This window comes from Stegostoma tigrinum, chromosome 50 (assembly GCF_030684315.1).
Source record: "Stegostoma tigrinum isolate sSteTig4 chromosome 50, sSteTig4.hap1, whole genome shotgun sequence".
Taxonomy (NCBI): domain Eukaryota; kingdom Metazoa; phylum Chordata; class Chondrichthyes; order Orectolobiformes; family Stegostomatidae; genus Stegostoma; species Stegostoma tigrinum.
Genome location: NC_081403.1, coordinates 933,367 through 960,866, shown reverse-complemented (window position 1 = coordinate 960,866; position 27,500 = coordinate 933,367). Strand labels below are relative to the sequence as shown.

Here is a 27,500-nt window from a genome sequence, read left to right as displayed (position 1 = left end):
CATAGAAACATGAACTCTCACTGTGAACACAGAGGGCGACCATCAGAAAGAACGGCACAGCCTGCCAGCTGCCCCCATTTCCCTGTCCCTGGGTGTGTCTGATGGGGGTCAGTATAGAGAGAGCTTTACCCTGTACCTAACCCCGTGCTGTCCCTGGGAGTGTTTGATGGGGGGACAGTGTAGAGAGAGCTTTACTCTGTATCTAACCCCATGCTGTCCCTGTCCCTGGGAGTGTTTGATTGGGTGGACAGTGTAGAGAGAGCTTTACTCTGTATCTAACCCAGTGCTGTCCCTGTCCCTGGGAGTGTTTGATGGGGAGACAGTGTACAGGGAGCTTTACTCTGTAGCTAACCCGGTGCTGTCCCTGGGAGTGTTTGATAGGGGGACAGTGTAGAGAGAGCTTTACTCTGTATCTAACACCGTGCTGTCCCTGTCCCTGGGAGTGTTTGATTGGGCGGACTGTGTAGAGAAAGCTTTACCCTGTACCTAACCCTGTGCTGTCCCTGTCCCTGGGAGTGTTTGATGGGGGGTTGGTGTACAGGGAGCTTTACCCTGTATCTAACCCTGTGCTGTCCCTGTCCCTGGGAGTGTTTGATTGGGTGGACAGTGTAGAGGGAGCTTTACCCTGTACCTAACCCTGTGCTGTCCCTGGGAGTGTTTGATGGGGGGTTGGTGTACAGGGAGCTTTACCCTGTATCTAACCTTGTGCTGTCCCTGTCCCTGGGAGTGTTGATGGGGGGTTGGTGTACAGGGAGCTTTACCCTGTATCTAACCCCATGCTGTCCCTGTCCCCGGGAGCGTTTGCAGCACGGGGGTTGGAGTACAGGGAGCTTTACCCTGTATCTAACCCCATGCTGTCCCTGTCCCCGGGAATGTTTGCAGCAGGGGGGTTGGAGTACAGGGAGCTTTACCCTGTATCTAACCCCATGCTGTCCCTGTCCCTGGGAGTGTTGATGGGGTGTCGGTGTACAGGGAGCTTTACCCTGTATCTAACCCCATGCTGTCCCTGTCCCTGGGAGTGTTGATGGGGTGTTGGTGTACAGGGAGCTTTACCCTGTATCTAACCCCATGCTGTCCCTGTCCCTGGGAGCGTTTGCAGCAGGGGGGTTGGTGTACAGGGAGCTTTACCCTGTATCTAACCCCATGCTGTCCCTGTCCCCGGGAACGTTTGCAGCAGGGGGGTTGGAGTACAGGGAGCTGTAATTTAAAAAGGAGAATCACCTCATTATCCAGATCAATGTTTTCCATACCGTGGCTCCTCCTCCTGGTAACTCTTGGTCCAACCTGCACCTCAGGGAATTCCTGCTCGTAATCCCGACTGATTTCGTGAAGACTGTGAAACCCACAGGACAGTCAGACTTGCTTCTTGGGGTCAGTCAAAGTCTCTATCCACCTGCCTTCCCTCTGCATCTCCTCAGCTGTGTGCCGCTTGACTCTCTCATCCCTCCACGCTCACCACCACTCTCCCCTCCCAGACGACACGTGCCCTCTGTCTCATACACCCGCTCCCACTCTCTGGCCTCATCTGTCTTACGGTGTCTCCTTGCTCCTCTTTCTTGCTGTCCCAGGTTCTCTCTGTCTGTTCTCCATCTTGGGTTTGCTCTCCAATTTCCCCCATCTCTCTCTCTCTCTCTTTCCACATCTCCCATCTCTTACTGTCTTCCCTTGTCACAGGTTCTCTGTCTCTCCCCTGTTTCTCTCTGTCCTCCTGGTGCCTTCTCTCTCTCTCTCCCACCGCCACCATCTCTCTCCATCTCTTCCTGAGTTTGTCTCTAACTGTGTCTCCTCATTTCTCTTTCTCTTGTGTTTCCCGATCTTGCCTTCTCTCTGACCCGGTTTCTCTCTCGCTCAGTATCCCTCCCCATCTCTCTACCCACCCTCCCTTTCGCCCTCTCACTCATTCTCTTTCTCTGTCAGAGCCCGGTCTCTTTCCGCTCCAATGCTTTCACCCTTTCCCTCTCAGCATAAGCCGAGTGACTGTGCAAATGCCAATGTACTCATGTGGGTCAATCTGACGTTATCAAGTTTGGCAGGCTGTACAGAAAAACCAATTATGAATGGCTCTAGATGGGGAAATATAACAATACTGTGGCTTTTGGTCCTGTTTTCTTTTTTGAAGAGACATTTTAAGACAGACTTAGCCAGTTCGCCACTGAAGATCAAGAAGGTAAACAGCTTGTGAGGTCTTGGGGGCGGGGGGGGGTTTTCTGGGTCTAACTTAGGAACAGTAGAAGCAGCCTGGCTGCGAGGTGCAAACTCCCAACAATCCAGGATTTTTACTTTTTCAGTAGCAGTTGCTGTTTGGGTGACGAATGTATGGAATCGGTGTTTTTCTCTTTCTCGGTTTCAGCTAAAAAGTGGGGGTTCTCTTCCTGCTCTGGGAGTTGCACGTGGGACAACTTTTTTTTCTGAGTTTGTATTTGCCAAGGGTGTGTTTAAGGGATATTACTGTATTGGAACAGTTACTGTTTAGTAGTTGAGTAATCTGTTATTTTTCCAATAGAGTTATTTCTAACTCCTTATCTGTTTTGTTGTATTTTAACTACAGCGGCTGAATAAAGTGTATTTTGCTTAGTTTGACCAGTCAAATTGCATCTGGAACACAACACCTTACATTTACCTTTAAAATGAGAAAGTTAGAGTTATCTTCTGAATATATTTGGAGGGGGCTCGGCTTGGTCGATGAAACCTGTGTTTTCCTTTTATACCGGTCGCTGAGAGTAAGCCTTCCAGGGGCAGCAGGCAGGGAGGAAGGTTAATGGGACATTGGCCTTCATGGGGAGAGGATCCGAGCACAGGAGCAGGAATGTCTTGCTGTGATTGGACACACCTGAAGGATTACGTGTGCAGTTTCAGTCTCTGTGTCCGAGGAAGCACGTTCTAGCTACAGAGTGAATGTCTCCCAGACTGATCCCTAGGATAGCTGGTTAGGGGCTGTATCACTGGGAGTTCACATGAATGAGGTTGGGGGGTAGGGGAGGCTGTCACAGAAACGTATAAAATTCTAAGAGGGTGAAAGCAAGAAGGATGTTCCAGATGTCTGGGACGACACCAGAACCAGGAGGACACAGACTAAAGGAGACGGGGGTAGCAGTGGGATAAGGAGAAACGTCTTCACCCAGAGAGTGGGAGAGCCTGTGGAACTCTCTGCCACAGAAAGCAGTCTGGGCTGAAATATGGGATGCTTTCAGGAAGAAGTTGGAATAGAATGAGGGGCTAGAGGAGGAGAGTGAGGAACAGCGGACTAAGTTGGACAATCAGCCACGATCTGATAGAATGGTGGAGCAGACTTGAGAGGCTGAACGGCCTACTCTTGTTCTTGTTTTCCATCATACAGGCGTATAGCACAGAAACAAGCCCTTCGGTCCAACTCATCTGTGCTGACCCAATATCCTAAATTAATCTAGTCCCATTTACAAGCATTTGTCTCATATCCCTCGAAACCCTCCTGTTCATGTAACCATTCAGATGCCTTTTAAGTGTTGTAATAGCTGGATTCCTTTCCATGCTTTATCACCTACTGCCTGCTCCTCCTTACCGTGGTGTAGGAGGTGGGCCTTGGTCTATCTCCTTCTCCGCTGTGCTGCCGGTCCCTGAAGGAGGGGCAGGGCATTCTGGGCTCCCACTGACTGCTGCTTCATAGCTCGGCTGCACTGATTGCTGGTTCCCCAGGAGGGGAGGTGCTCCAACCGCGGCAGGGAGAGGCTGCATCTGCCCGGCTTCGCCTGTCGGGCCAGCCCGGGCCTGGCCAGCGGGTACCCCTGCTTGGACGAAATGCTGGAAACAGACCGCAAGCAAAACAGTTACCATTCTCAAACTCACTCATACTGCATCATGTTTCAACAGAGGGAGTGGGCCTCCGGCCTGGTGGGGTGGTGGGGCGCAAGAGCTGGTGGGGGGCACGAGAGAGAGAACCTCATCTTCTGGTATGCCTGGTGCTGCTCCTGGCATGCCATCCTCCACTCTCCATTGAGTCAGGGTTAAAAACCTGGTAATGGCTGAATGGGGGATATGCCGGGCCAGATTGTGTTGGAGTGCAATTCTGATGCTGTTGACGGCCCACGGCGCCTCCTGGATGCCCTGTCTTGAGTTGCTAGATCTGAGCAAAATCTGTCCCATTTAGCATTGCGATAGTGCCACACAACACAATGGAGCTTAATCTCAACGTGAAGGCGGGACTCTGTCTCCACAAAGACTGTGCGATGGTCACTCTTGCCGATACTTTCATGGAAAGATACAGCTGCAGCTGGCAGATTGGTGAGGGTGAGGTGCAGCATCATTTTCCCTCCTGTTGGTTCCCTGGCCACCCGCCTCAGACCCAGTCTAGCAGCTCTGTCCTTTAGGACCTGACCAGCTCGATGAATAGTACTGCAGTCAAGCCACTCTTGGTGGTGGGACATTGAATCCCTCACCCAGAGCACATCCTGTGCCCTTGTCATCCTCAGTGCTACCTCTAAGTGTTGTTCAATACGGAGGGAGTACCGATCCATCAGCTGAGGTTGGACGGTACGTGGTAATCAGCAGGAGGTTTCCTTGCCCATGTTTAACCTGAAGCTACAAGACTTCATTGGGTCGGGAGTCCCTGCTGAGGGCTCCCACAGTAACTCCCTCCTCACTGTATACTTCGCGATGCCCCTCTGCTGGATCTGTCCTGTTGGTGGGACAGGACACATCCAGGGACAGTGATGGTGGTGTCTGGGACACTGTCCGTAAGGTCTGATTCTGTGAGTATGACTATGTCAAGCTGTTGCTTGACTAGTCTGTAAGACAGCTCTCCCAATGTTGGCACTAACTCCCAGATGTCAGCGAGGAGGACTTTGCAGGGTCGGCAGGGCTGCTTCTATCCTCATCCTTTCCAGTGCCCAGGTCAATGCCGGGTGATCCGTCTGGTTCCATTTCTTTGGGACTTTGATTGGTACAACTGAGCAGCTTGCTCAACCATTTCAGAGGGCAGTTGAGAGTCAACCACGTTGCTGTGGGACTGGAGTCACATGTGGGTCAGACCAGGTGAGAGGGCAGATTACCTTCCCTGAAGGACGTTCGTGAACCAGATGGGGTTTTCCCGACAATCGGCAACAATTTCATGGCAACCAGCAGATTCCTAATTCCAGACTCTTTAAAAAAATTACTGAATTCAAATTCCACCATCTGCCGTTGTCGGATTCAAATCCGGAACCCCAGAACATTAGCTGGGTTTCTGGATTAATAATCCAGCGATAATACCACGAGGCCATCGCCTCCGCTCTGGTGGAAGTGGGGACAAGAGAGACACACAAACAGATTTTGGAGTCTGGGGGACGGTGGGCGTCTGGCCGTCCCCAGGTCTGCTATTTCAACATGTCTACCTGCAGTCCTCACCTTCCTCCTGGATTCCTCCAGCATCTTCTCTCTGGCCTTCCTGAGAATTTTGGACTGTCCTGATTTGGGAGCCAGTTCCTTCGCTTGCTGCTCCTTCAAGGCTTGTGTTTCGGGACTGGCCTGGATGGTGAATGGCTTCTCGACACTACAGTCCTGGGTGTCGTTCACGACTGGGAAAAGAAAGACCAGAGACGTCACCATGTCAACACTGCCTCGTTTCATTCTCAGGTATTTTCGATTGGTGGGCTACCTCAAACTCCAAAGACAGTTGCCTAACCCTCACTGTAGGCAGTGCTTACACAACTGCCTGTTCAAATCAGGGAGGTTACTCCAGACAAACATGACAGTGGTCTGAATGGAGATTCAGCTGGCAACAAAGAGCTGATTGGTCTAGAGATAGGTGCTGATATAAAGACAATCTGCCTGACAACTGCAATTGCAAAATACGATTGGCTCCGAACAGCTTGCGGATGCAAACATTGGGTCAGGCTTCGAAACAGCAAGGAGATGACCTTTACACTGCCATCGAACAAACCTGCAAACCTCAAGAGAGCCAGCTCACCTCCCCCTCATAGGTTGCTGCAAGCTGTGGCTGTTCACCGATAAGTCAAGAGACTTCACAGGTTGTGCGCCAGCTGCTCTGTGCCTCCTGTGGGTAAATGAAACTACCGGCAGAAGGAAAAATGAAAGTGCAGCAAGTCCTGACAATCCACGAGGATCATCTCAGTGAACTCAGGCGTTCCCAGTCTTTCCCTGCATCCAAGGAGTTTAATTGAGGTAACTGTCATGTGGTGCATTTTGGAAGGCGAACCACAGCAGGACTTATACGCTTAATGGCAGGGTCCTAAGAAGTGTTGCCGAATAAATAGACTTTGGCGTGCTGGTTCATAGTTCCTCGAAAGTGGAGTTGCAGGTGGGCAGGGTGGTGAAGGTGGAGTTTGGTGTTGCTCGCCTTTATTGGGCGGTGTGTCACGTATAGGAGTTGGGTTAGTCATGTTGCGGCTGTACAGGACATTGGTTAGGCCGCTTTCGGAATACGGTGTTCAATCCTGGTCTCCCTGCTATAGGAAGGATGTTGTGAAACTTGCCAGGATACAGTAAAGGTTTGCAGGGATGTTGCCGGGTTGAAGAGTTTGACCGAGGCTGCACAGGCTGGGGCTATTTTCCCTGGAGCATCAGAGGCTGAGGGGTGATCCTATAAAGATTTATAACACCATGAGAGATGTGGGTAAGGTGAATAGTCAAGGTTTTTTACTGCAGGTCAGGGAATCCAAAACCAGAGGGCGTAGGTTTAAGGTGAGAGGGGAAAAGGGACAGGGTGGCAATTTTTTCACGCAGAGGGTGGTGACTGCATGGAATGAGTTGCCGAAGAAGTGGAGGAGGCTGGTTTAAAAGGCATCTGATGACTACCTCTGTCTCTCAATTTGTCTCAAATTGCCTTTCTTCTCCATCGGTGCCCTACTCTCTCTCTCTCTCTCTCTCTCACCCGACTTTCTGACTCTGTCTCACTCTCCCATCTCCCTCGCTGTCCCTCGCTCTCCTCTGCCTGTCTAGTGAAGTATTCGACACTCACTGACGACGCGGTCAGCCACAAAGGGATGGTACAGTAGTGCTGGCCAGGACAGCCTCTGCCGAGGATCCTTGGTTAACAGACCCTGCAGGAAGCACTAAGAGAAAGAGAGACAGTCACAACAAGAGATTGCACAGCTTGCAAAGACAGCTGCACACACTGTTCGAATGTGGCGGGTATACACATAGCAGAGTCGCAGGTCAAACAATCAGCGCTCCCTCAGTCAGTACACTCCCGCCTGACAGTGCGGCGCTCCCTCAGTCATTACACTTCCCCCCGGCAGTGCGGCGCTCCCTCAGTTATTACACTCCCCCCCGACAGTGCGGCGTTCCCTCAGTCATTACACTCCCGCCTGACAGTGCGGCGCTCCCTCAGTCAGTACACTCCCCCCTGACAGTGCGGCGCTCCCTCAGTCAGTACACTTCCCCCCTGACAGTGCGGCGCTCCCTCAGTCAGTACACTTCCCCCTGACAGTGCGGCGCTCCCTCAGTCAGTACACTTCCCCCCGACAGTGCGGCGCTCCCTCAGTCAGTACACTCCCCGCCAACAGTGCGGCGCTCCCTCCGTCAGGACACTCCCCGCTGACAGTCGGACGCTCCCTCAGTCATTACACTTCCACCCGACAGTGCGGCGCTCCCTCAGTAATTACACTTCCACCCGACAGTGCGGCGCTCCCTCAGTAATTACACTTCCACCCGACAGTGCGGCGCTCCCTCAGTAAGTACACTTCCCCCTGACAGTGCGGCGCTCCCTCAGTAATTACACTCCCCCCCGACAGTGCGGCGCTCCCTCAGTAAGTACACTTCCCCCTGACAGTGCGGCGCTCCCTCAGTAAGTACACTCCCCCCTGACAGTGCGGCGCTCCCTCAGTCAGTACACTTCCCCCCGACAGTGCGGCGCTCCCTCAGTCATTACACTCCCGCCTGACAGTGCGGCGCTCCCTCAGTCATTACACTTCCCCCTGACAGTGCAGCGCTCCCTCAGTCATTACACTTCCCCCCTGACAGTGCGGCGCTCCCTCAGTCAGTACACTTCCCCCCGACAGTGCGGCGCTCCCTCAGTCAGTACACTCCCCGCCAACAGTGCGGCGCTCCCTCCGTCAGGACACTCCCCGCTGACAGTGGGACGCTCCCTCAGTCATTACACTTCCACCCGACAGTGCGGCGCTCCCTCAGTAATTACACTTCCACCCGACAGTGCGGCGCTCCCTCAGTAATTACACTTCCACCCGACAGTGCGGCGCTCCCTCAGTAAGTACACATCCCCCTGACAGTGCGGCGCTCCCTCAGTAATTACACTTCCACCCGACAGTGCGGCGCTCCCTCAGTAAGTACACTTCCCCCTGACAGTGCGGCGCTCCGTCAGTAATTACACTCCCCCCCGACAGTGCGGCACTCCCTCAGTAATTACACTTCCCCCTGACAGTGCGGCGCTCCCTCAGTAATTACACTTCCCCCCGACAGTGTGGCGCTCCCGCAGTCAGTACACTTCCCCCTGAGAGTGCGGCGCTCCCTCAGTCAGTACACTTCCCCCTGACAGTGCGGCGCTCCCTCAGTCAGTACAGCTTCCCCTGACAGTGCGGCGCTCCCTCAGTAAGTACACTTCCCCCCGACAGTGCGGTGCTTCCTCAGTCAGTACACTCCCCACCGACAGTGCGGCGCTCCCTCAGTCAGTACACTGCCCCCTGACAGTGCGGCGCTCACTCAGTAAGTACACTTCCTCCCGACAATGCGGCGCTCCCTCAGTAATTACACTTCCCCCCTGACAGGGCGGTGCTCCCTCAGTGAGTACAGCTTCCCCGCGACAGTGTGGCGTTCCCTCAGTCAGTACAGATCCCCGCCCCCCCGACAGTGCGGCGCTCCCTCAGTCAGTACACTCCCCCCCGACAGTGCGGTGCTCCCTCAGTCAGTACACTCCCCGCCAACAGTGCGGCGCTCCCTCAGTCAGTACACTTCCTCCCGACAGTGTGCGCTCCCTCAGTAATTACACATCCCCCCTGACAGTGCGGCGCTGCCTCAGTAATTACACATCCCCCCTGACAGTGCGGCGCTCCCTCAGTAAGTACAGCTTCCCCTGACAGTGCGGCGCTCGCTCAGTAAGTACACTCCCCACCGACAGTGCGGCGCTCCCTCAGTCAGTACAGCTCCCCCCTGACAGTGCGGCGCTCCCTCAGTCAGTACACTTCCCCCCGACAGTGCGGCGCTCCCTCAGTAAGTACACTTCCCCCCGACAGTGCGGCGCTCCCTCAGTCAGTACACTTCCCCCCGACAGTGCGGCGCTCCCTCAGTCAGTACACTTCCCCCTGACAGTGCGGCGCTCCCTCAGTCAGTACACTACCCCCCGACAGTGCGGTACTCCCTCAGTAAGTACAGCTTCCCCCCGACAGTGCGGCGCTCCCTCAGTAAGTACAGCTTCCCCTGACAGTGCGGCGCTCCCTCAGTCAGTACACTTCCCCCTTACAGTGCGGCGGTCCCTCAGTCAGTACACTTCCCCCTGACAGTGCGGTGCTCGCTCAGTAAGTACACTCTCCCCCGACAGTGCGGCGCTCCCTCACTAAGTACACTCCCTGCCGACAGTGCGGCGCTCCCTCAGTCAGGACACTTCCTCCCGACAGTGTGCGCTGCCTCAGTAATTACACTTCCCCCCTGACAGTGCGGCACTGCCTCAGTCAGTACACGTCCCCCCGACAGTGTGGCGCTCCCTCAGTCAGTACCCTCCCCCCCGACAGTGCGGCGCTCCCTCCGTCAGTACACTTCCCCCTGACAGTGCGGTGCTCCCTCCGTCAGTACACTTCCTCCCGACAGTGCGGCGCTCGCTCAGTAAGTACACTTCCTCCCGACAGTGTGCGCTCCCTCAGTAATTACACATCCCCCCTAGTGCGGCGCTCCCTCAGTAAGTAGAGCTTCCCCTGACAGTGTGGCGCTCCCTCAGTCAGTACACTCCCCCCCGACAGTGCGGTGCTCCCTCAGTAAGTACAGCTTCCCCTCTGACAGTGCGGCGCTCCCTCAGTCAGTACACTTCCCCCTGACAGTGTGGCGCTCCCTCAGTAAGTACACTCCCCCCCGACAGTGTGGCGCTCCCTCAGTCAGTACACTTCCCCCTGACAGTGCGGCGCTCCCTCAGTAAGTACACTTCCCCCCGACAGTGCAGCGCTCCCTCAGTCAGTACACTTCCCCCTGACAGTGCGGCGCTCCCTCAGTCAGTACACTTCCCCCTGACAGTGCGGCGCTCCCTCAGTCAGTACACTACCCCCCGACAGTGCGGTACTCCCTCAGTAAGTACAGCTTCCCCCCGACAGTGCGGCGCTCCCTCAGTAAGTACAGCTTCCCCTGACAGTGCGGCGCTCCCTCAGTCAGTACACTTCCCCCTTACAGTGCGGCGGTCCCTCAGTCAGTACACTTCCCCCTGACAGTGCGGTGCTCGCTCAGGAAGTACACTCTCCCCCGACAGTGCGGCGCTCCCTCACTAAGTACACTCCCTGCCGACAGTGCGGCGCTCCCTCAGTCAGGACACTTCCCCCCTGACAGTGCGGCGCTGCCTCAGTCAGTACACGTCCCCCCGACAGTGTGGCGCTCCCTCAGTCAGTACCCTCCCCCCCCGACAGTGCGGCGCTCCCTCCGTCAGTACACTTCCCCCTGACAGTGCGGTGCTCCCTCCGTCAGTACACTTCCTCCCGACAGTGCGGCGCTCGCTCAGTAAGTACACTTCCTCCCGACAGTGTGCGCTCCCTCAGTAATTACACATCCCCCCTAGTGCGGCGCTCCCTCAGTAAGTAGAGCTTCCCCTGACAGTGTGGCGCTCCCTCAGTCAGTACCCTCCCCCCGCGACAGTGCGGCGCTCCCTCCGTCAGTACACTTCCCCCTGACAGTGCGGTGCTCCCTCCGTCAGTACACTTCCTCCCGACAGTGCGGCGCTCGCTCAGTAAGTACACTTCCTCCCGACAGTGTGCGCTCCCTCAGTAATTACACATCCCCCCTAGTGCGGCGCTCCCTCAGTAAGTAGAGCTTCCCCTGACAGTGTGGCGCTCCCTCAGTCAGTACACTCCCCCCCGACAGTGCGGTGCTCCCTCAGTAAGTACAGCTTCCCCTCTGACAGTGCGGCGCTCCCTCAGTCAGTACACTTCCCCCTGAGAGTGTGGCGCTCCCTCAGTAAGTACACTCCCCCCCGACAGTGTGGCGCTCCCTCAGTCAGTACACTTCCCCCTGACAGTGCGGCGCTCCCTCAGTAAGTACACTTGCCCCCGACAGTGCGGCGCTCCCTCAGTCAGTACACTTGCCCCTGACAGTGCGGCGCTCCCTCAATAAGTACAGCTTTCCCCCTGACAGTGCGGCACTCCCTCAGTAAGTACAGCTTCCCCTCTGACAGTGCGGCACTCCCTCAGTCAGTACACTTCCCCCTGACAGTGCGGCACTCCCTCATTCAGTACACTTCCCCCTGACAGTGCGGCGCTCCCTCAGTCAGTACACTTCCCCCTGACAGTGCGGCGCTCCCTCAGTCAGTACACTTCCCCCTGACAGTGCGGCACTCCCTCAGTAAGTACAGCTTCCCCCCTGCCAGTGCGGCACTCCCTCAGTCAGTACACTCCCCCCTGACAGTGCGGCGCTCCCTCAGTAAGTACACTTCCCCCCGACAGTGCGGCGCTCCCTCAGTCAGTACACTCCCCGCTGACAGTGCGGCACTCCCTCAGTAAGTACTCTTCCTCACGACAGTGCGGCGCTCCCTCAGTCAGTACACTTCCTCACCACAGTGCGGCGCTCCCTCAGTAAGTACACTTCCCCCCGACAGTGCGGCGCCCCTCAGTAAGTACACTCCCCCCTGACAGTGCGGCGCTCCCTCAGTCAGTACACTCCCCCCCGACAGTGCGGCGCTCCCTCAATCAGTACACTCCCCCCTGACAGTGTGGCGCTCCCTCGGTAAGTACACTTCGCCCCGACAGTGCGGCGCTCCCTCAGTCAGTACACTTCCCCCCGACAGTGCGGCGCTCCCTCAGTCAGTACACTTCCCCCCTGACAGTGCGGTGCTCCCTCAGTCAGTACACTTCCCCCCCGACAGTGCGGCGCTCCCTCAGTCAGTACACTCCCCACTGACAGTGCGGCGCTCCCTCAGTCAGTACACTCCCCCCTGACAGTGCGGCGCTCCCTCAGTCAGTACACTCCCCCCTGACAGTGCGGTGCTCCCTCAGTCAGTACACTTCCCCCCGATAGTGCGGCGCTCCCTCAGTCAGTACACTCCCCCCGACATTGCGGCGCTCCCTCAGTAAGTACACTCCCCCCTGACAGTGCGGCGCTCCCTCAGTCAGTACACTCCCCCCCGACAGTGCGGCGCTCCCTCAGTAAGTACACTTCCCCCGACAGTGCGGCGCTCCCTCAGTCAGTACACTTCCCCCTGACAGTGCGGCGCTCCCTCAGTCAGTACACTTCCCCCCGACAGTGCGGCGCTCCCTCAGTCAGTACACTTCCCCCTGACAGTGCGGCGCTCCCTCAGTCAGTACACTCCTCCCTGAGAGTGCGGCGCTCCCTCAGTCAGTACACTCCCCCCTGACAGTGCGGTGCTCCCTCAGTCAGTACACTTCCCCCTGACAGTGTGGCGCTCCCTCAGTAAGTACACATCCCCCTGACAGTGCGGCACACCCTCAGTCAGTACACTCCCCCCTGACAGTGCGGCGCTCCCTCAGTCAGTACACTTCCCCCTGACAGTGCGGCGCTCCCTCAGTCAGTACACTCCCCCCTGACAGTGTGGCGCTCCCTCAGTAATTACACTTCCCCCCGACAGTGCGGCACTCCCTCAGTCAGTACACTTCCCCCTGACAGTGCGGCGCTCCCTCAGTCAGTACACTTCCCCCCGACAGTGCGGCGCTCCCTCAGTCAGTACACTCACCCCTGACAGTGCGGCGCTCCCTCAGTCAGTACACTTCCCCCTGACAGTGTGGCGCTCCCTCAGTAAGTACACTCCCCCCCGACAGTGCGGCGCTCCCTCAGTCAGTACACTCCCCCCTGACAGTGCGGCGCTCCCTCAGTAAGTACACTTCCCCCCGACAGTGCGGCGCTCCCTCAGTAAGTACACTTCCCCCTGACAGTGCGGCGCTCCCTCAGTAAGTACACTTCCCCCCGACAGTGCGGCGCTCCCTCAGTCAGTACACTTCCCCCTGACAGTGCGGCGCTCCCTCAGTAAGTACACTTCCCCCTGACAGTGCGGCGCTCCCTCAGTCAGTACACTTCCCCCTGACAGTGCGGCACTCCCTCAGTAAGTACACTTCCTCACGACAGTGCGGCGCTCCCTCAGTCAGTACACTTCCTCACCACAGTGCGGCGCCCCTCAGTAAGTACACTCCCCCCTGACAGTGCGGCGCTCCCTCAGTCAGTACACTCCCCCCCGACAGTGCGGCGCTCCCTCAATCAGTACACTCCCCCCTGACAGTGCGGCGCTCCCTCAGTAAGTACACTTCCCCCCGACAGTGCAGTGCTCCCTCAGTCAGTACACTTCCCCCCGACAGTGCGGCGCTCCCTCAGTCAGTACACTTCCCCCCTGACAGTGCGGTGCTCCCTCAGTCAGTACACTTCCCCCCGACAGTGCGGCGCTCCCTCAGTCAGTACACTTCCCCCCGACAGTGCGGCGCTCCATCAGTAAGTACACTCCCCCCTGACGGTGCGGAGCTCCCTCAGTCAGTACACTTCCCCCCGACAGTGCGGCGCTCCCTCAGTCAGTACACTTCCCCCCGACAGTGCGGCGCTCCATCAGTAAGTACACTCCCCCCTGACGGTGCGGAGCTCCCTCAGTCAGTACACTTCCCCCCGACAGTGCGGCGCTCCCTCAGTCAGTACACTTCCCCCCGACAGTGCGGCGCTCCCTCAGTCAGTACTCTCCCCCCTGACAGTGCGGCGCTCCCTCAGTCAGTACACTCCCCCCTGACAGTGCGGCGCTCCCTCAGTCAGTACACTCCCCCCTGACAGTGCGGTGCTCCCTCAGTCAGTACACTTCCCCCCGACAGTGCGGCGCTCCCTCAGTCAGTACACTCCCCCCGACAGTGCGGCGCTCCCTCAGTCAATACACTTCCCCCTGACAGTGCGGCACTCCCTCAGTCAGTACACTCCCCCCTGACAGTGCGGCGTTCCCTCAGTCAGTACACTCCCCACCGACAGTGCGGCGCTCCCTCAGTAAGTACACTCCCCCCTGACAGTGCAGCGCTCCCTCAGTCAGTACACTCCCCCCCGACAGTGCGGCGCTCCCTCAGTAAGTACACTTCCCCCCGACAGTGCGGCGCTCCCTCAGTCAGTACACTTCCCCCCGACAGTGCGGCGCTCGCTCAGTCAGTACACTCCCCCCTGACAGTGCGGCGCTCCCTCAGTCAGTACACTTCCCCCTGACAGTGCGGCGCTCCCTCAGTCAGTACACTCCCCCCTGAGAGTGCGGCGCTCCCTCATTCAGTACACTCCCCCCTGACAGTGCGGTGCTCCCTCAGTCAGTACACTTCCCCCTGACAGTGTGGCGCTCCCTCAGTAAGTACACTTCCCCCTGACAGTGCGGCACACCCTCAGTCAGTACACTCCCCCCTGACAGTGCGGTGCTCCCTCAGTAAGTACACTTCCCCCCGACAGTGCGGCGCTCCCTCAGTCAGTACACTTCCCCTCTGACAGTGCGGCGCTCCCTCAGTCAGTACACTTCCCCCTGACAGTGCGGCGCTCCCTCAGTCAGTACACTCCCCCCTGAGAGTGCGGCGCTCCCTCAGTCAGTACACTCCCCCCTGACAGTGCGGTGCTCCCTCAGTCAGTACACTTCCCCCTGACAGTGTGGCGCTCCCTCAGTAAGTACACTTCCCCCTGACAGTGCGGCACACCCTCAGTCAGTACACTTCCCCCTGACAGTGCGGCACACCCTCAGTCAGTACACTCCCCCCCGACAGTGCGGCGCTCCCTCAGTAAGTACACTTCCCCCTGACAGTGCGGCGCTCCCTGAGTAAGTACACTTCCCCCCGACAGTGCGGCGCTCCCTCAGTCAGTACACTTCCCCCTGACAGTGCGGCGCTCCCTCAGTAAGTACACTTCCCCCTGACAGTGCGGCGCTCCCTCAGTCAGTACACTTCCCCCTGACAGTGCGGCACTCCCTCAGTAAGTACACTTCCTCACGACAGTGCGGCGCTCCCTCAGTCAGTACACTTCCTCACCACAGTGCGGCGCCCCTCAGTAAGTACACTCCCCCCTGACAGTGCGGCGCTCCCTCAGTCAGTACACTCCCCCCCGACAGTGCGGCGCTCCCTCAATCAGTACACTCCCCCCTGACAGTGCGGCGCTCCCTCAGTAAGTACACTTCCCCCCGACAGTGCAGTGCTCCCTCAGTCAGTACACTTCCCCCCGACAGTGCGGCGCTCCCTCAGTCAGTACACTTCCCCCCTGACAGTGCGGTGCTCCCTCAGTCAGTACACTTCCCCCCGACAGTGCGGCGCTCCCTCAGTCAGTACACTTCCCCCCGACAGTGCGGCGCTCCATCAGTAAGTACACTCCCCCCTGACGGTGCGGAGCTCCCTCAGTCAGTACACTTCCCCCCGACAGTGCGGCGCTCCCTCAGTCAGTACACTTCCCCCCGACAGTGCGGCGCTCCATCAGTAAGTACACTCCCCCCTGACGGTGCGGAGCTCCCTCAGTCAGTACAGCTTCCCCCCTGACAGTGCGGCGCTCCCTCAGTTATTACACTCCCCCCCGACAGTGCGGCGTTCCCTCAGTCAGTACACTCCCCCCTGACAGTGCGGCGCTCCCTCAGTCAGTACACTTCCCCCCGACAGTGCGGCGCTCCCTCAGTCAGTACACTTCCCCCCGACAGTGCGGCGCTCCCTCAGTCAGTACTCTCCCCCCTGACAGTGCGGCGCTCCCTCAGTCAGTACACTCCCCCCTGACAGTGCGGCGCTCCCTCAGTCAGAACACTCCCCCCTGACAGTGCGGCGCTCCCTCAGTCAGTACACTCCCCCCGACAGTGCGGCGCTCCCTCAGTCAATACACTTCCCCCTGACAGTGCGGCACTCCCTCAGTCAGTACACTCCCCCCTGACAGTGCGGCGTTCCCTCAGTCAGTACACTCCCCACCGACAGTGCGGCGCTCCCTCAGTAAGTACACTCCCCCCTGACAGTGCGGCGCTCCCTCAGTCAGTACACTCCCCCCCGACAGTGCGGCGCTCCCTCAGTAAGTACACTTCCCCCCGACAGTGCGGCGCTCCCTCAGTCAGTACACTTCCCCCCGACAGTGCGGCGCTCGCTCAGTCAGTACACTCCCCCCTGACAGTGCGGCGCTCCCTCAGTCAGTACACTTCCCCCTGACAGTGCGGCGCTCCCTCAGTCAGTACACTCCCCCCTGAGAGTGCGGCGCTCCCTCATTCAGTACACTCCCCCCTGACAGTGCGGTGCTCCCTCAGTCAGTACACTTCCCCCTGACAGTGTGGCGCTCCCTCAGTAAGTACACTTCCCCCTGACAGTGCGGCACACCCTCAGTCAGTACACTCCCCCCTGACAGTGCGGTGCTCCCTCAGTAAGTACACTTCCCCCCGACAGTGCGGCGCTCCCTCAGTCAGTACACTTCCCCCCGACAGTGCGGCACTCCCTCAGTCAGTACACTTCCCCTCTGACAGTGCGGCGCTCCCTCAGTCAGTACACTTCCCCCTGACAGTGCGGCGCTCCCTCAGTCAATACACTCCCCGCTGAGAGTGCGGCGCTCCCTCAGTAAGTACACTTCCCCCTGACAGTGCGGTGCTCCCTCAGTCAGTACACTCCCCCCTGACAGTGCGGCGCTCCCTCAGTAATTACACTTCCCCCTGACAGTGCGGCGCTCCCTCAGTCAGTACACTTCCCCCTGACAGTGCGGTGCTCCCTCAGTAAGTACACTTCCCCCCGACAGTGCGGCACTCCCTCAGTCAGTACACTTCCCCCTGACAGTGCGGCGCTCCCTCAGTAAGTACACTTCCCCCCGACAGTGCGGCACTCCCTCAGTCAGTACACTTCCCCCCGACAGTGCGGCGCTCCCTCAGTCAGTACACTTCCCCCCGACAGTGCGGCGCTCCCTCAGTCAGTACACTCCCCCCTGACAGTGCGGCGCTCCCTCAGTCAGTACAGCTTCCCCCCGACAGTGCGGCACTCCCTCAGTCATTACACTTCCCCCTGACAGTGCGGCACTCCCTCAGTAATTACACTTCCCCCCGACAGTGCGGCGCTCCCTCAGTCAGTACACTTCCCCCTGACAGTGCGGCGCTCCCTCAGTCATTACACTTCCCCCTGACAGTGTGGCGCTCCCTCAGTCATTACACTTCCCCCCGACAATGCGGCGCTCCCTCAGTAAGTACACTTCCCCCCGACAGTGCAGCGCTCCCTCAGTTAGTATGGTTCCCCCAACGTTTAATTGTCCACCACTGCCCCATGTGCACTCTCCCCCATCACTGACTCTCCCCACATATTTAATCTCCTTCCCACAGCACCGTGTACACTCTCCCTCACTTCCACTACACACAGAGAACTTACCTTGAACTGGGGGCTGATGCCTTTGGGCCATTTGACGGGGTCCTTAATGATGATGCTGACCAGCTGGAAGATGCTATTGGTGTAGAAAGGAGGTGTGCCCACGTAGAGTTCATACAGGATGCAGCCCAGTGACCACAGGTCAGCAGTGTGATCGTACGGTTTCTCTTCCACCAGCTCTGGGGACATGTACAGGGGTGTCCCCTTAATTGAGGTCAGTACCAGTGTCTGCAGGCTCATGGCCCGGGCAAAACTAGATGGATAGAGAGAGGGAGAGAGGGGCAGGGAGGGTGTTAGAGATAGAGAGAGACAGAAATAGAGTGAGAGAGTGAGAAAGGGAGAGAAAGATAGAAACAAGATCAAGATAAAGAGATAGTGAGGAGAGCGATAGTGAGTGAATGAGCAAGAGAAACAGAGCAAAATGCACAGACAGAGTGAGAAAGAGAGAGAGACAGAGAGAGACAGAGAGAGACAGAGAGAGAGAGCGCAGACAAAGAGAGAAAGAGAATGCGAGACAGACAGTGGGCAAATGAGCAAGAGAAACAGAGAGTCGGGGAGAGAGAGAGAGAGAGAGAGAAAGACAAAGAATGAGAACAGAGGGGGAGATGGTGTGAAACACAGAGAGAGAGAGGGGACACACGGATATGGGGGCAGAGACGTGGAAGGGGTTTAGACAGAGGTCGGGGATAGGGGAGGTAGACATCGAACAGGGACAGACATGGAGAGAGAGAAGGGGTGACACAGAGAGAGGGGGGAGACACAGAGAGGCAGGGACAAAGTGGGGAAGGAGCAGCACAAAGTAAATTCAGAATAAAACTCCCTTTAAAACTCCTATCACAAGAATAATGCATTTCCAGAGTGTGGAGTGTGTTTACTACAATAGACTGTGCGTCCCAGTCAAGTATACAGTCCACTTACAAACTGCAGCTGTATGTTAAAGCCCAGTATACACACATCACAGTATATCCACAGACAGCACCCATCCATTACTACCTCCTCAGCACTATTGTCCTGAATGTAAAACACACCATGCATTACTGACACTTTTATAGGAATCCCCCACATTCAGTATACAATTCAGGGAGTGCACAACAGTGTGTTACAGATCCACATCCAGAACACAACAAGCCTTACGGTCCTTAATAGACATTCACACTTCCTGGAAATGTTAAGGAGACACTCTGTTTCTACACCCCAGCTGGGTTCCCTCTCTCTTCGGCTCCCCCCATGTCCCCCTCTGTTCTCCCTCTACCTCTGTGCATTTTACTCCCTGTTTCTCTTGCTCTGCGACACCCTGTGCATTATAGGCCAAGATATAACACCCTGACCTATATATGACATCCCTTGCATTCTTGTGCAGTCTATCAAATATGCTGTACATTGAAGCCCTGTTTATAAGGTGGAAACATTGATTAACCACATAGATGTTTCTACATGGCAGCCCATGCAATCTGAACAATAGTTCCTCCATGACACTCCCTGATATTGCCAGATCACCCACAATGGTGGCAGATATATACGTCAGCTTGCCACTTACAGAGAGAGGGAGGACAGAAATGGGAGACGGGGAAAGGGCTCCACTTATGGACAACAGCCCACAGGCTAAAGTCCCGCCTGACGCAATCCCGGATAAAGGCTGCACAATGTTAGCTCAGGTTGAGCCCTACCCGAAGTCGCAGAGTTTGAGGACTCCTCCTTTTCCGAGCAGGATGTTCTGCGGTTTCATGTCGCGGTGCAGGATACGGTGTGAGTGCAGATAGTACAGAGCCGAGACAAGCTGACAGGCAATATCACGGACCTGTAAGGGAGACGGTCTGAGTCACTGAGGGGGACCATAGGATTTGCAATGCAATCCACAGGTAATTCTCCAACCCTACCACGCCACAGTCCTCATACCATGCCCCCACCACACCTCCTTCAGCGCCAACCCTCCAATGACACAGTGCGGTGCTCCCTCAGTGCTGGCCCTCCGACGGCGCCCGCTCCCTCAGCGCTGGCCCTCCCACGGCGCCCGCTCCCTCAGCGCTGGCCCTCCCACGGCGCCCGCTCCCTCAGCGCTGGCCCTCCCACGGCGCCCGCTCCCTCAGCGCTGGCCCTCCCACGGCGCCCGCTCCCTCAGAGTGAAAATGGCACAGTACAAATAATGCCCTGACCTGTGAGCGATGCTCGATCATGAGGGAGTGGGTGAGAGGGAACCGACTGATATACCTGCTCCTCAGGCAGATTTCCGTCATCCTCCAGGATCTGGAACAGCTCCCCTTCTGCAAACTCTGTCACGACCACCACCTGCAGACAGAAAAAGGCGCCAGACTAAACTTTAAAGAGATACACTCTCGAAATGCTACCATGGGTACCATTTCCTTTCCCCAACCTTCCCCTCCTGACTCCCCCCACCCTGCACCCTTCGCTCCTCCCACTCACGAAAGCCTTTCCCACCCTCCACACGTCCCAAGGCAGGACGGTGAGGGAATACTCACCACTTGCCCTGGACTTGGTGGGGGGGCAGCTCCAACAACACTCAAGAAGCTTGTCACCGTCCAGGGACAAAGCAGCCCCTCTTCCCCATTCCCGCTCCATCAAGATGCCCCACCCACCTTCAACACCCCTCCCTCCCACCACAGCTGTAGCAGTGTGTACCGTCTACGAGATGCTCTGCAGCAACTCGTCCACCGTCAGCAGGTTCTGAACCCATCACCTTTTACCCCTTAGAGGGGCAGTAGATGCAGGTGGCTGGGGCCACTCCCCCCCCACAATTTCCCTTCCAAGACCCTTCCCACACCCCCGACAGGGAACAATCTTGTCTGTTCCTTCAGGGTCAAAACCCTGGAACCCCCTCCCTGGGGGGAGTTTTGTCCATGCACCATGCAAACGGAGCGGGTTGCAGCGCCTCTTGCAGTGGTTCAAGAAGGCGGCTCACCCCACCCTCCCAACCACCCCCCCACTCCAACCATCTGTGGGGTTGGAGGTGGCGGGGGTTCATTAGGGAACAGGGTGACAAATGCCAGGCACAGCCAGTGACTCCCGTCGATCAGGAACCGGAGGCCAACGCAGACGGCTTGCTGCAGCTATCGGGTTTAGATGTTCTGCCCCGAGAGGGCTGGTTTGGAGGCCGGCGGGTGGAGAGGGAGGTGTCGGAGTCTCCCCAGGAGCTGGGGAGGTGGGGGGGGGGACGAGCGATGTGCCACCTCATTGTCTGTCTCCAGGCTATCCAGCATCTGCACAATGTTAGGGTGGCGCAGGCCCTGCATGATCTCAATCTCTCGGCGCAGGCTCCTCAGCTCCTTCTCTGAGCGGCCCGTCTTCGGGATGAACTTCAGGGCCACAACCTGCACAGGGTTTGGGGAAGGGGGGGTGAAAGAGAGGGGGGTCAGTCACAGGGAGAGACAGAGAGAAATTGGGGTGGGGGGGAAGGTTGGGAGGTGTTGAGTGGAGGAAGGAGAGGGGAAAGAGGGGAGATGGGGTGAAGGGAGAATGGGGGGAAAGAGAGAGGGGCAGAGAGTGCGGCAAGGAGAGGGCGGAAGAGAATGGGGTAAGGAGAGAGGGGGCAGAGTGGGGGAGCAGGGGGTAGAGAGTGGGGGGGCAGAGAGAGGGAGTGGGTGGGGGTTCAGGGGAGAGAGTATTGGGAGGGTTCAGGGGAGAGAGTATTGGGGGGTTCAGGGGAGAGAGCATTGGGGGGGTTCAGGGGAGAGAGTATGGGGGGGGTTCAGGGGAGAGAGTATTGGGGGGGTTCAGGGGAGAGAGTGGGGGGGTTCAGGGGAGAGAGCATTGGGGGGGTTCAGGGGAGAGAGCATTGGGGGGGGTTCAGGGGAGAGAGTGGGGGGGGTTCAGGGGAGAGAGTATTGGGGGGGTTCAGGGGAGAGAGTATTGGGGGGGTTCAGGGGAGAGAGTATTGGGGGGGTTCAGGGGAGAGAGCATTGGGGGGGTTCGGGGAGAGAGCATTGGGGGGGGTTCAGGGGAGAGAGTGGGGGGGGTTCAGGGGAGAGAGTATTGGGGGGGTTCAGGGGAGAGAGCATTGGGGGGGTTCAGGGGAGAGAGTATTGGGGGGGTTCAGGGGAGAGAGTATTGGGGGGGTTCAGGGGAGAGAGCATTGGGGGGGTTCAGGTGAGAGAGTATTGGGAGGGTTCAGGGGAGAGAGTGGGAGGGTTCAGGGGAGAGAGTATTGGGGGGGTTCAGGGGAGAGAGTGGGGGGGTTCAGGTGAGAGAGTATTGGGGGGGTTCAGGGGAGAGAGTGGGGGGTTCAGGGGAGAGAGTATTGGGGGGGTTCAGGGGAGAGAGTATTGGGGGGGTTCAGGGGAGAGAGTGGGGGGGTTCAGGGGAGAGAGTATTGGGGGGGTTCAGGGGAGAGAGTATTGGGGGTTTCAGGGGAGAGAGTTAGGCAGGGGGAGGAGTGGAGAGAGAGCGAGAGTGACAGACAGAGAGAGCATAGAGGTGGGGAGAAGTAGCCTAGGGGAGACGGGAGGATGAGTGAGGGGGGAATAAGTGAGGAGAGAACGAAAGGGACAGAGCGGTGGAAGAGAGTGAGGGGGCAAAAGAGCAAGGCAAAGAGACAGAGGGGGCAAAGGGGGGGGCGAAAGAAGGGATGGGAGGGGGTGATGGATAGAGAGAGGAAAGGGTAGAGAGAGGGGTAAGTGAGTGAGAGGTGGGGAGGGGTAGGAGAGTGTATGTGGGAAAGAGAGGGGGAATGACAAAGTGGGTCAGGGAGAGGTGGGGAGGGGATGGGGAGAGACAATGTGAGAAAGATACAGAATGAGAAACAGAAAGTAAGAGAGAGACGGGAAGAGAGATACCCTGGGGATGTGGCAGACGGCACACCCAGCGAAACGGGGTTTCGGGGGCAAGAGATGTGGGAGAGGGAGGTGGGGGAGGGCAGGGCTACAGCCCAGGGGAGATAGGGTGAACCAGGGAAGAAAAAGGGGGAAATTTGGCGTGGGGGGGGGGGGGGGAGTGGAGATGGGGTGAATAGGGGTGTAACTCTGGTTGAGGTTGGATGGACAGGGGTAGATGGGCAGGGTTGAAAGGGGGGCGGGGAAGGGGAGGTGGGAGCCAGTGAGATGACTTGGGGGAGATGGTGTTGGGTGTGGGGGAGGGTGGGGAAAATGGGGTTACAAACTCCCACCTTCCCCCTCCCGCCCCAATTACCTTCCCGCTGAATCGCCTGCGGCCCTTGTACACCCTTCCAAAGGAGCCTTCCCCAATCATTTCCAGGACATGGTAGTTCATCATCTTGTAGCCAACACTCAGCTCACCGGCGCTCGAGGGCAAGACCAGGGACTCTGGCCAAGATCCGGGGTGACCGGTGAGCCCTCAGGGTGGATAATGGCTCCTCGTGTGACTTCTGGCCCCTTCTGGAGGGGCCTTGATTAGAAAAGGATCCCCAAGGAAATGGTCAATGATCCCTTGGCAGATGGTCAAAGACCCCTGAGGGATAGTCGGTGACCCCTGAAATGGTCAATGAGTCTTGTTTGAAAGTCAATGACACCTGGAGATGGTCAATGACCCCTGGGGGAACGGGCAGTGACTCCCTGGAGATGGTCAATGACCACTGAGGGAAGGTCAATGTCTCCTGAGGGACAGTCAATGAGCCCTAGAATTTGTCAAACAGCGCATTGGAGATGGTCAATGACCCTTGAGGGATGGACAATGACTCTTGAAGATGGTTAATGACTCCTGGGGGATGGTCAATAACTCCTGGAGCTGCCCAGTGATTCTAAGGATGGCCAATGCCCCCTGGGAGATGGCCAATGACCCTTGGGGGACGGTCAATGACTCCCGGAGCTGCCCAAAGATTCTAAAGATGGTCAATGTCCCCTGGGAGATGGTCAATGACCATTGAGAATGGTCAATGACTCCCGGAGCTGCCCAGAGATTCTAAAGATAGTCAATGACTATTGGGGCTGGTCAATGATTCCTGGAACTGCTCATTGATTCTAAAGATGGCCAATGTCCCCTGGGAGATGGTCAATGACCGTTGGGAGATCGTCAATGACTCCTGGAGCTGCCCAAAGATTCTAAAGATGGTCAATGACTATTGGGGCTGGTCAATGATTCCTGGAACTGCTCATTGATTCTAAAGATGGCCAATGTCCCCTGGGAGATGGTCAATGACCGTTGGAAATGGTCAATGACTCCTGGTGCTGCCCAGAGATTCTAAGGATGGCCAATGCCCATTGAGGGTCAGTTAATGACCCCTAAATTTGGCCAATGGCCCCTGAGGGATTGTCAATGACCACCGAGGAATGGTGGGGAAAGCCGTAAAGGATCAGCAGGCTGAGAGGAGGTTGCCACACGCAGCTCAGAGTCCTCTCCCTGACCCTTTCCCTGCGGTTGGAATCAGGCAGAGAGCAGGCCAGCTCTAACCGCCGCTCTCGCGCTCGAGACCACCGCACTCCCGGGGCCGAGGACCCCAACGGCCGCCGGTTCCATGGAAACAGGGCGTGCACGGGAGGGGCCGAGGTGACGGGTGGAACCCGCCCTGACCAATCCAGGCGGCAGAGAGGCGGGCTGACAATGATGGACGTTTGGTTTTAGCCTACCCAATGTGGGGAATTGGTTGATCGACGTGCCAGTTCTTCAATGGGAGGCAGGTACTTGGCGGGGACCGCGTGCAGAGCCGACCAATGAAGGGAGGGGTGAACGCCCGCGTCGGAGCGGTGACGGACGGATGTATTGACCAATGGCAATGAGGCTCAGGCAATGACTGACGGCAGGGCTGATTAATAGGAACGGGGCTATCCGCGAGAGGCCGGAAGGGGCGGGTTCTACGTGGAGCCGGAAGGAGGTGGGGAAGAAGAACAAGAGGAAGGAAGCCGCGGGAACATGGCGGCGGGAGAGGAGGAAAGGTTGGAGGCTTGGGGCGAGAGATGGAGATGGAGATGGAGATGGAGATAGAGAGGGAGGGGGAGAGAGCGAGACGGCAGAATGAAAGAGGTTGTTAATCGTCGTGTCGTCACGTAGAGTGACGTCATATTAGTTTGAGGTGACGTCACTGGAGTGTGACGTCACGTGCAGTGTCATGGAATTGCACATATAAGAGTGACATCATAGACTGTGAGGTCGTGGGGTATGACGTCACGCTCCGTGGCTTCACCTGGAGCAATGTCACTAGGACAAGGCAGTTATGACAAGGCAGTGATCTGATGTCATCAGTGAGTGACATCACAGCGGTGTCTGGTAGTGATGTCACAGGAGAGTGACATCATAGGGGTGTGACCTCAGACTGTGATGTCACACTGTGAAATGTCACGGGGTGACATCATGGGGGAGTACAGCACAGTCTGGGTCATGGGGTCACAGGGCAGTGGGGTCACAGGGTGTTGGGGAGTGGGGTCACAGGGCAGTGGGGTCACGGTGTTGGGGAGTGGGGTCACAGGGCAGTGGGCCACGGTGTTGGGGAGTGGGGTCACAGGGCAGTGGGGTCACAGGGTGTTGGGGAGTGGGGTCACAGGGCAGTGGGGTCACAGGGTGTTGGGGAGTGGGATCACAGGGCAGTGGGGTCCCAGGGGTGGGGCAGTGGGGCCACGGTGTTGGGGAGTGGGGTCACAGGGCAGTGGGGTCACAGGGTGTTGGGGAGTGGGATCACAGGGCAGTGGGGCCCCAGGGTTGGGGCAGTGGGGCCACGGTGTTGGGGAGTGGGATCACAGGGCAGTGGGGCCCCAGGGTTGGGGCAGTGGGGCCACGGTGTTGGGAGTGGGATCACAGGGCAGTGGGGTCCCAGGGGTGGGGCAGTGGGGCCACGGTGTTGGGGAGTGGGGTCACAGGGCAGTGGGGCCACGGTGTTGGGGCAGTGGGGTCACAGGGGAGTGGGGTCATGGGTAGGGGAGTGGGGTCTCAGGGGTGGCGCAGCAGGGTCACAGGGGAGTGAGGGTCATGGGTGGGCCGTGGGGCCACGGAGCAGTGGGGCATAGGGATTTGGGAGTGGGGTCACAGGGGTGGGGCAGTGGTGTCACGGGGGAGTGCGGTGACAGGGGAGGAGGAGCGGGTTCACTGGTTTGTGGTGGGGGCAGGGGCTGGTTTGTGCGAGGGGCAGGGTCACCAGGGGGTGTGAGGAGAGCGTGACCTCTGGGGGAAATAGCATCCCAGGGAGATTGACATCCTGGGTCTGATGTAAAAACGATTCAGACTTCCCAACGTGAAGGTGTGGATTTGGTAGAAGATTTGGGGATGAATTACCTTCCCTCCCTCCCACCCCACCGGGTCACAGGGTGGTAGAGGGCTCAGCAGAGAGAGACAGAGAGAGAGAGAGAACCCCCCACACGGCTGCAGGAAAACACAGACGGCAATTCATTTAACTGTTGACTTCTGAAGTCTGAAGTTGTTGGACAAGACTGGGTGATGCCTTGGCTGGTGGGGGTGTGGGGTTGGTGTTTACTGCAGGGATGGGGCCGGAGGGACGACTGCCCATCTGCGCCCCCCCCCCCCCCGGCCCCCCCCCCATATTCACCCTCGACTCTGGCTTCGGTATGTGTTGCAGTGCCCTGTCCTCCGAGCTCGAGGTGCTCCGGTCCATCTACCTGGAAGAGCTGACTGTGTCGCGGCACCCCGGCAGGTACGGGCTCGCACCGTCTCCGTCGGGCACACCCCCCGCATACTCTGCTTTCCACCCCCCCCCCCCCCCCACCACCGACAACTGCCGCCTGAAGGCCCGCGCCCTGACCTCTCTCGCCCTCCTCTTCCTCCACAGGGAGCGCCCGTGGGAGATCGGCGTCGCGCTGCACCCGGCCACGGCCGACGACACCGAGTCCCAGTATGTTTGCTTCACCCTCGTCCTCTCCCTCTCTGCCCAGGTAGGCACAGCGTGTAATGGGGAGGGGAACAGAGGGAGTGACGGAGATAGGGAGGGGGTATAGGGGTATGGAGTGTGTGACAGAGATAGGGAGGGGGACAGAGTGTGTGACAGAGACAGGGAGGGGGTGTGGGGGTGGGTGGTGACAGAGATAAGGAGGGAGTGTGGGGGGGGGTGGTGACAGAGTCAGGGAGGGGGTGTGGGGGGGGTGGTGACAGAGACAGGGAGGGGGTGTGGGGGGGTGCGACAGGGACAGGGTGGGGGTGTGGGGGGGGGCGACAGGGACAGGGGCGGTGTGGGGGGGGTGCAACAGGGACAGGGAGGGGGTGTAGGGAGGGGCGACAGAGACGGGGAGGGGTTGTGGGGGGGGGGGGCGACCGAGACGGGGAGGGGGTGTAGGCGGTTGGGGGGGGGGGCGACAGACATGGGAGGGGGTGTGGGGGGGGTGCGACAGAGACAGGGAGGGGTGTGGGGGGGGTGCGACAGGGACAGGGAGGGGGGTGTGGGGGGGGTGCGACAGGGACAGGGAGGGGGTGTGGGGGGGCTGCGACAGGGACAGGGAGGGGGTGTGGGGGGGCTGCGACAGGGACAGGGAGGGGGTGTGGGGGGGCTGCGACAGGGACAGGGAGGGGGTGTGGGGGGGCTGCGACAGGGACAGGGAGGGGTGTGGGGGGGCTGCGACAGGGACAGGGAGGGGGTGTGGGGGGGGCTGCGACAGGGAGGGGGTGTGGGGGGGCTGCGACAGGGAGGGGGTGTGGGGGGGCTGCGACAGGGACAGGGAGGGGGTGTGGGGGGGCTGCGACAGGGACAGGGAGGGGGTGTAGGGGGGCTGCGACAGGGACAGGGAGGGGGTGTAGGGGGGCAACAGAGACGGGGAGGGGGTGTAGGCGTTGGGGTGGGGGGGGCGACAGAGATAGGGAGGGGGTGTGGTGGGGGGCGACAGAGATAGGGAGGGGGTGTGGTGGGGGCGACAGAGATAGGGAGGGGGTGTGGTGGGGGGGCGACAGAGATAGGGAGGGGGGGTAGGGGGGTGTGGGGGCGGAGGAGGGTAGATTGGCCCCGAGTTAGTTGGAAAAGTGGGGGCGGTGGATGGGGGACCCGGTGGTTGGTTGAAACGATGACAGAACAGGGAGAATTCACGGAGGGTGCTGACTAACCCAGAGGAACATCTCTCTCTCTCTCCGTCTCTCTCTCTACTTCATTCAATCCATCCTCTTCACTCCACCTTCCTTTTCCCTCTCTCTTTCCATCTTTCTCTCTCTCTCTCTCCTTCTCACATCTTTCACTGTCTCTGCATT

The 27,500-nt window shown here is 58.3% G+C and overlaps 1 protein-coding gene and 1 non-coding gene across 3 annotated transcripts in view; one reads left to right on the top strand and one right to left on the bottom strand.

The window, feature by feature from the left end:
* stk36 (serine/threonine kinase 36 (fused homolog, Drosophila)) overlaps positions 1-23,829 on the bottom strand; it is a 52,161-nt gene extending 28,332 nt beyond the window's left edge. Inside the window, exons 1-9 of one of the 2 annotated variants that reach the window (XM_059643259.1) lie at positions 22,560-23,829; positions 20,606-20,746; positions 19,629-19,706; positions 19,088-19,218; positions 17,424-17,673; positions 6,932-7,025; positions 5,359-5,528; positions 3,539-3,777; positions 1,222-1,333 (exon numbers count right to left, since the gene is read on the bottom strand). In XM_059643259.1, coding sequence (XP_059499242.1) covers positions 1,222-1,333; positions 3,539-3,777; positions 5,359-5,528; positions 6,932-7,025; positions 17,424-17,673; positions 19,088-19,218; positions 19,629-19,706; positions 20,606-20,746; positions 22,560-22,643 — 1,299 coding nt within the window. In that variant the 5' untranslated portion in view covers positions 22,644-23,829. Of the gene's footprint in view, positions 1-1,221; positions 1,334-3,538; positions 3,778-5,358; positions 5,529-6,931; positions 7,026-17,423; positions 17,674-19,087; positions 19,219-19,628; positions 19,707-20,605; positions 20,747-22,559 lie in introns of those variants that run through there. The other variant, XM_059643260.1, reaches the window with a different exon arrangement.
* Positions 23,830-24,198: 369 nt separating this feature from the next.
* Positions 24,199-26,203, top strand: LOC125450114 (uncharacterized). The gene is made up of 3 exons (XR_009443501.1): positions 24,199-24,259; positions 25,891-25,965; positions 26,101-26,203. It is a non-coding gene; the product is annotated as an uncharacterized LOC125450114 (transcript).
* The last annotated feature ends 1,297 nt before the right edge of the window (positions 26,204-27,500 follow it).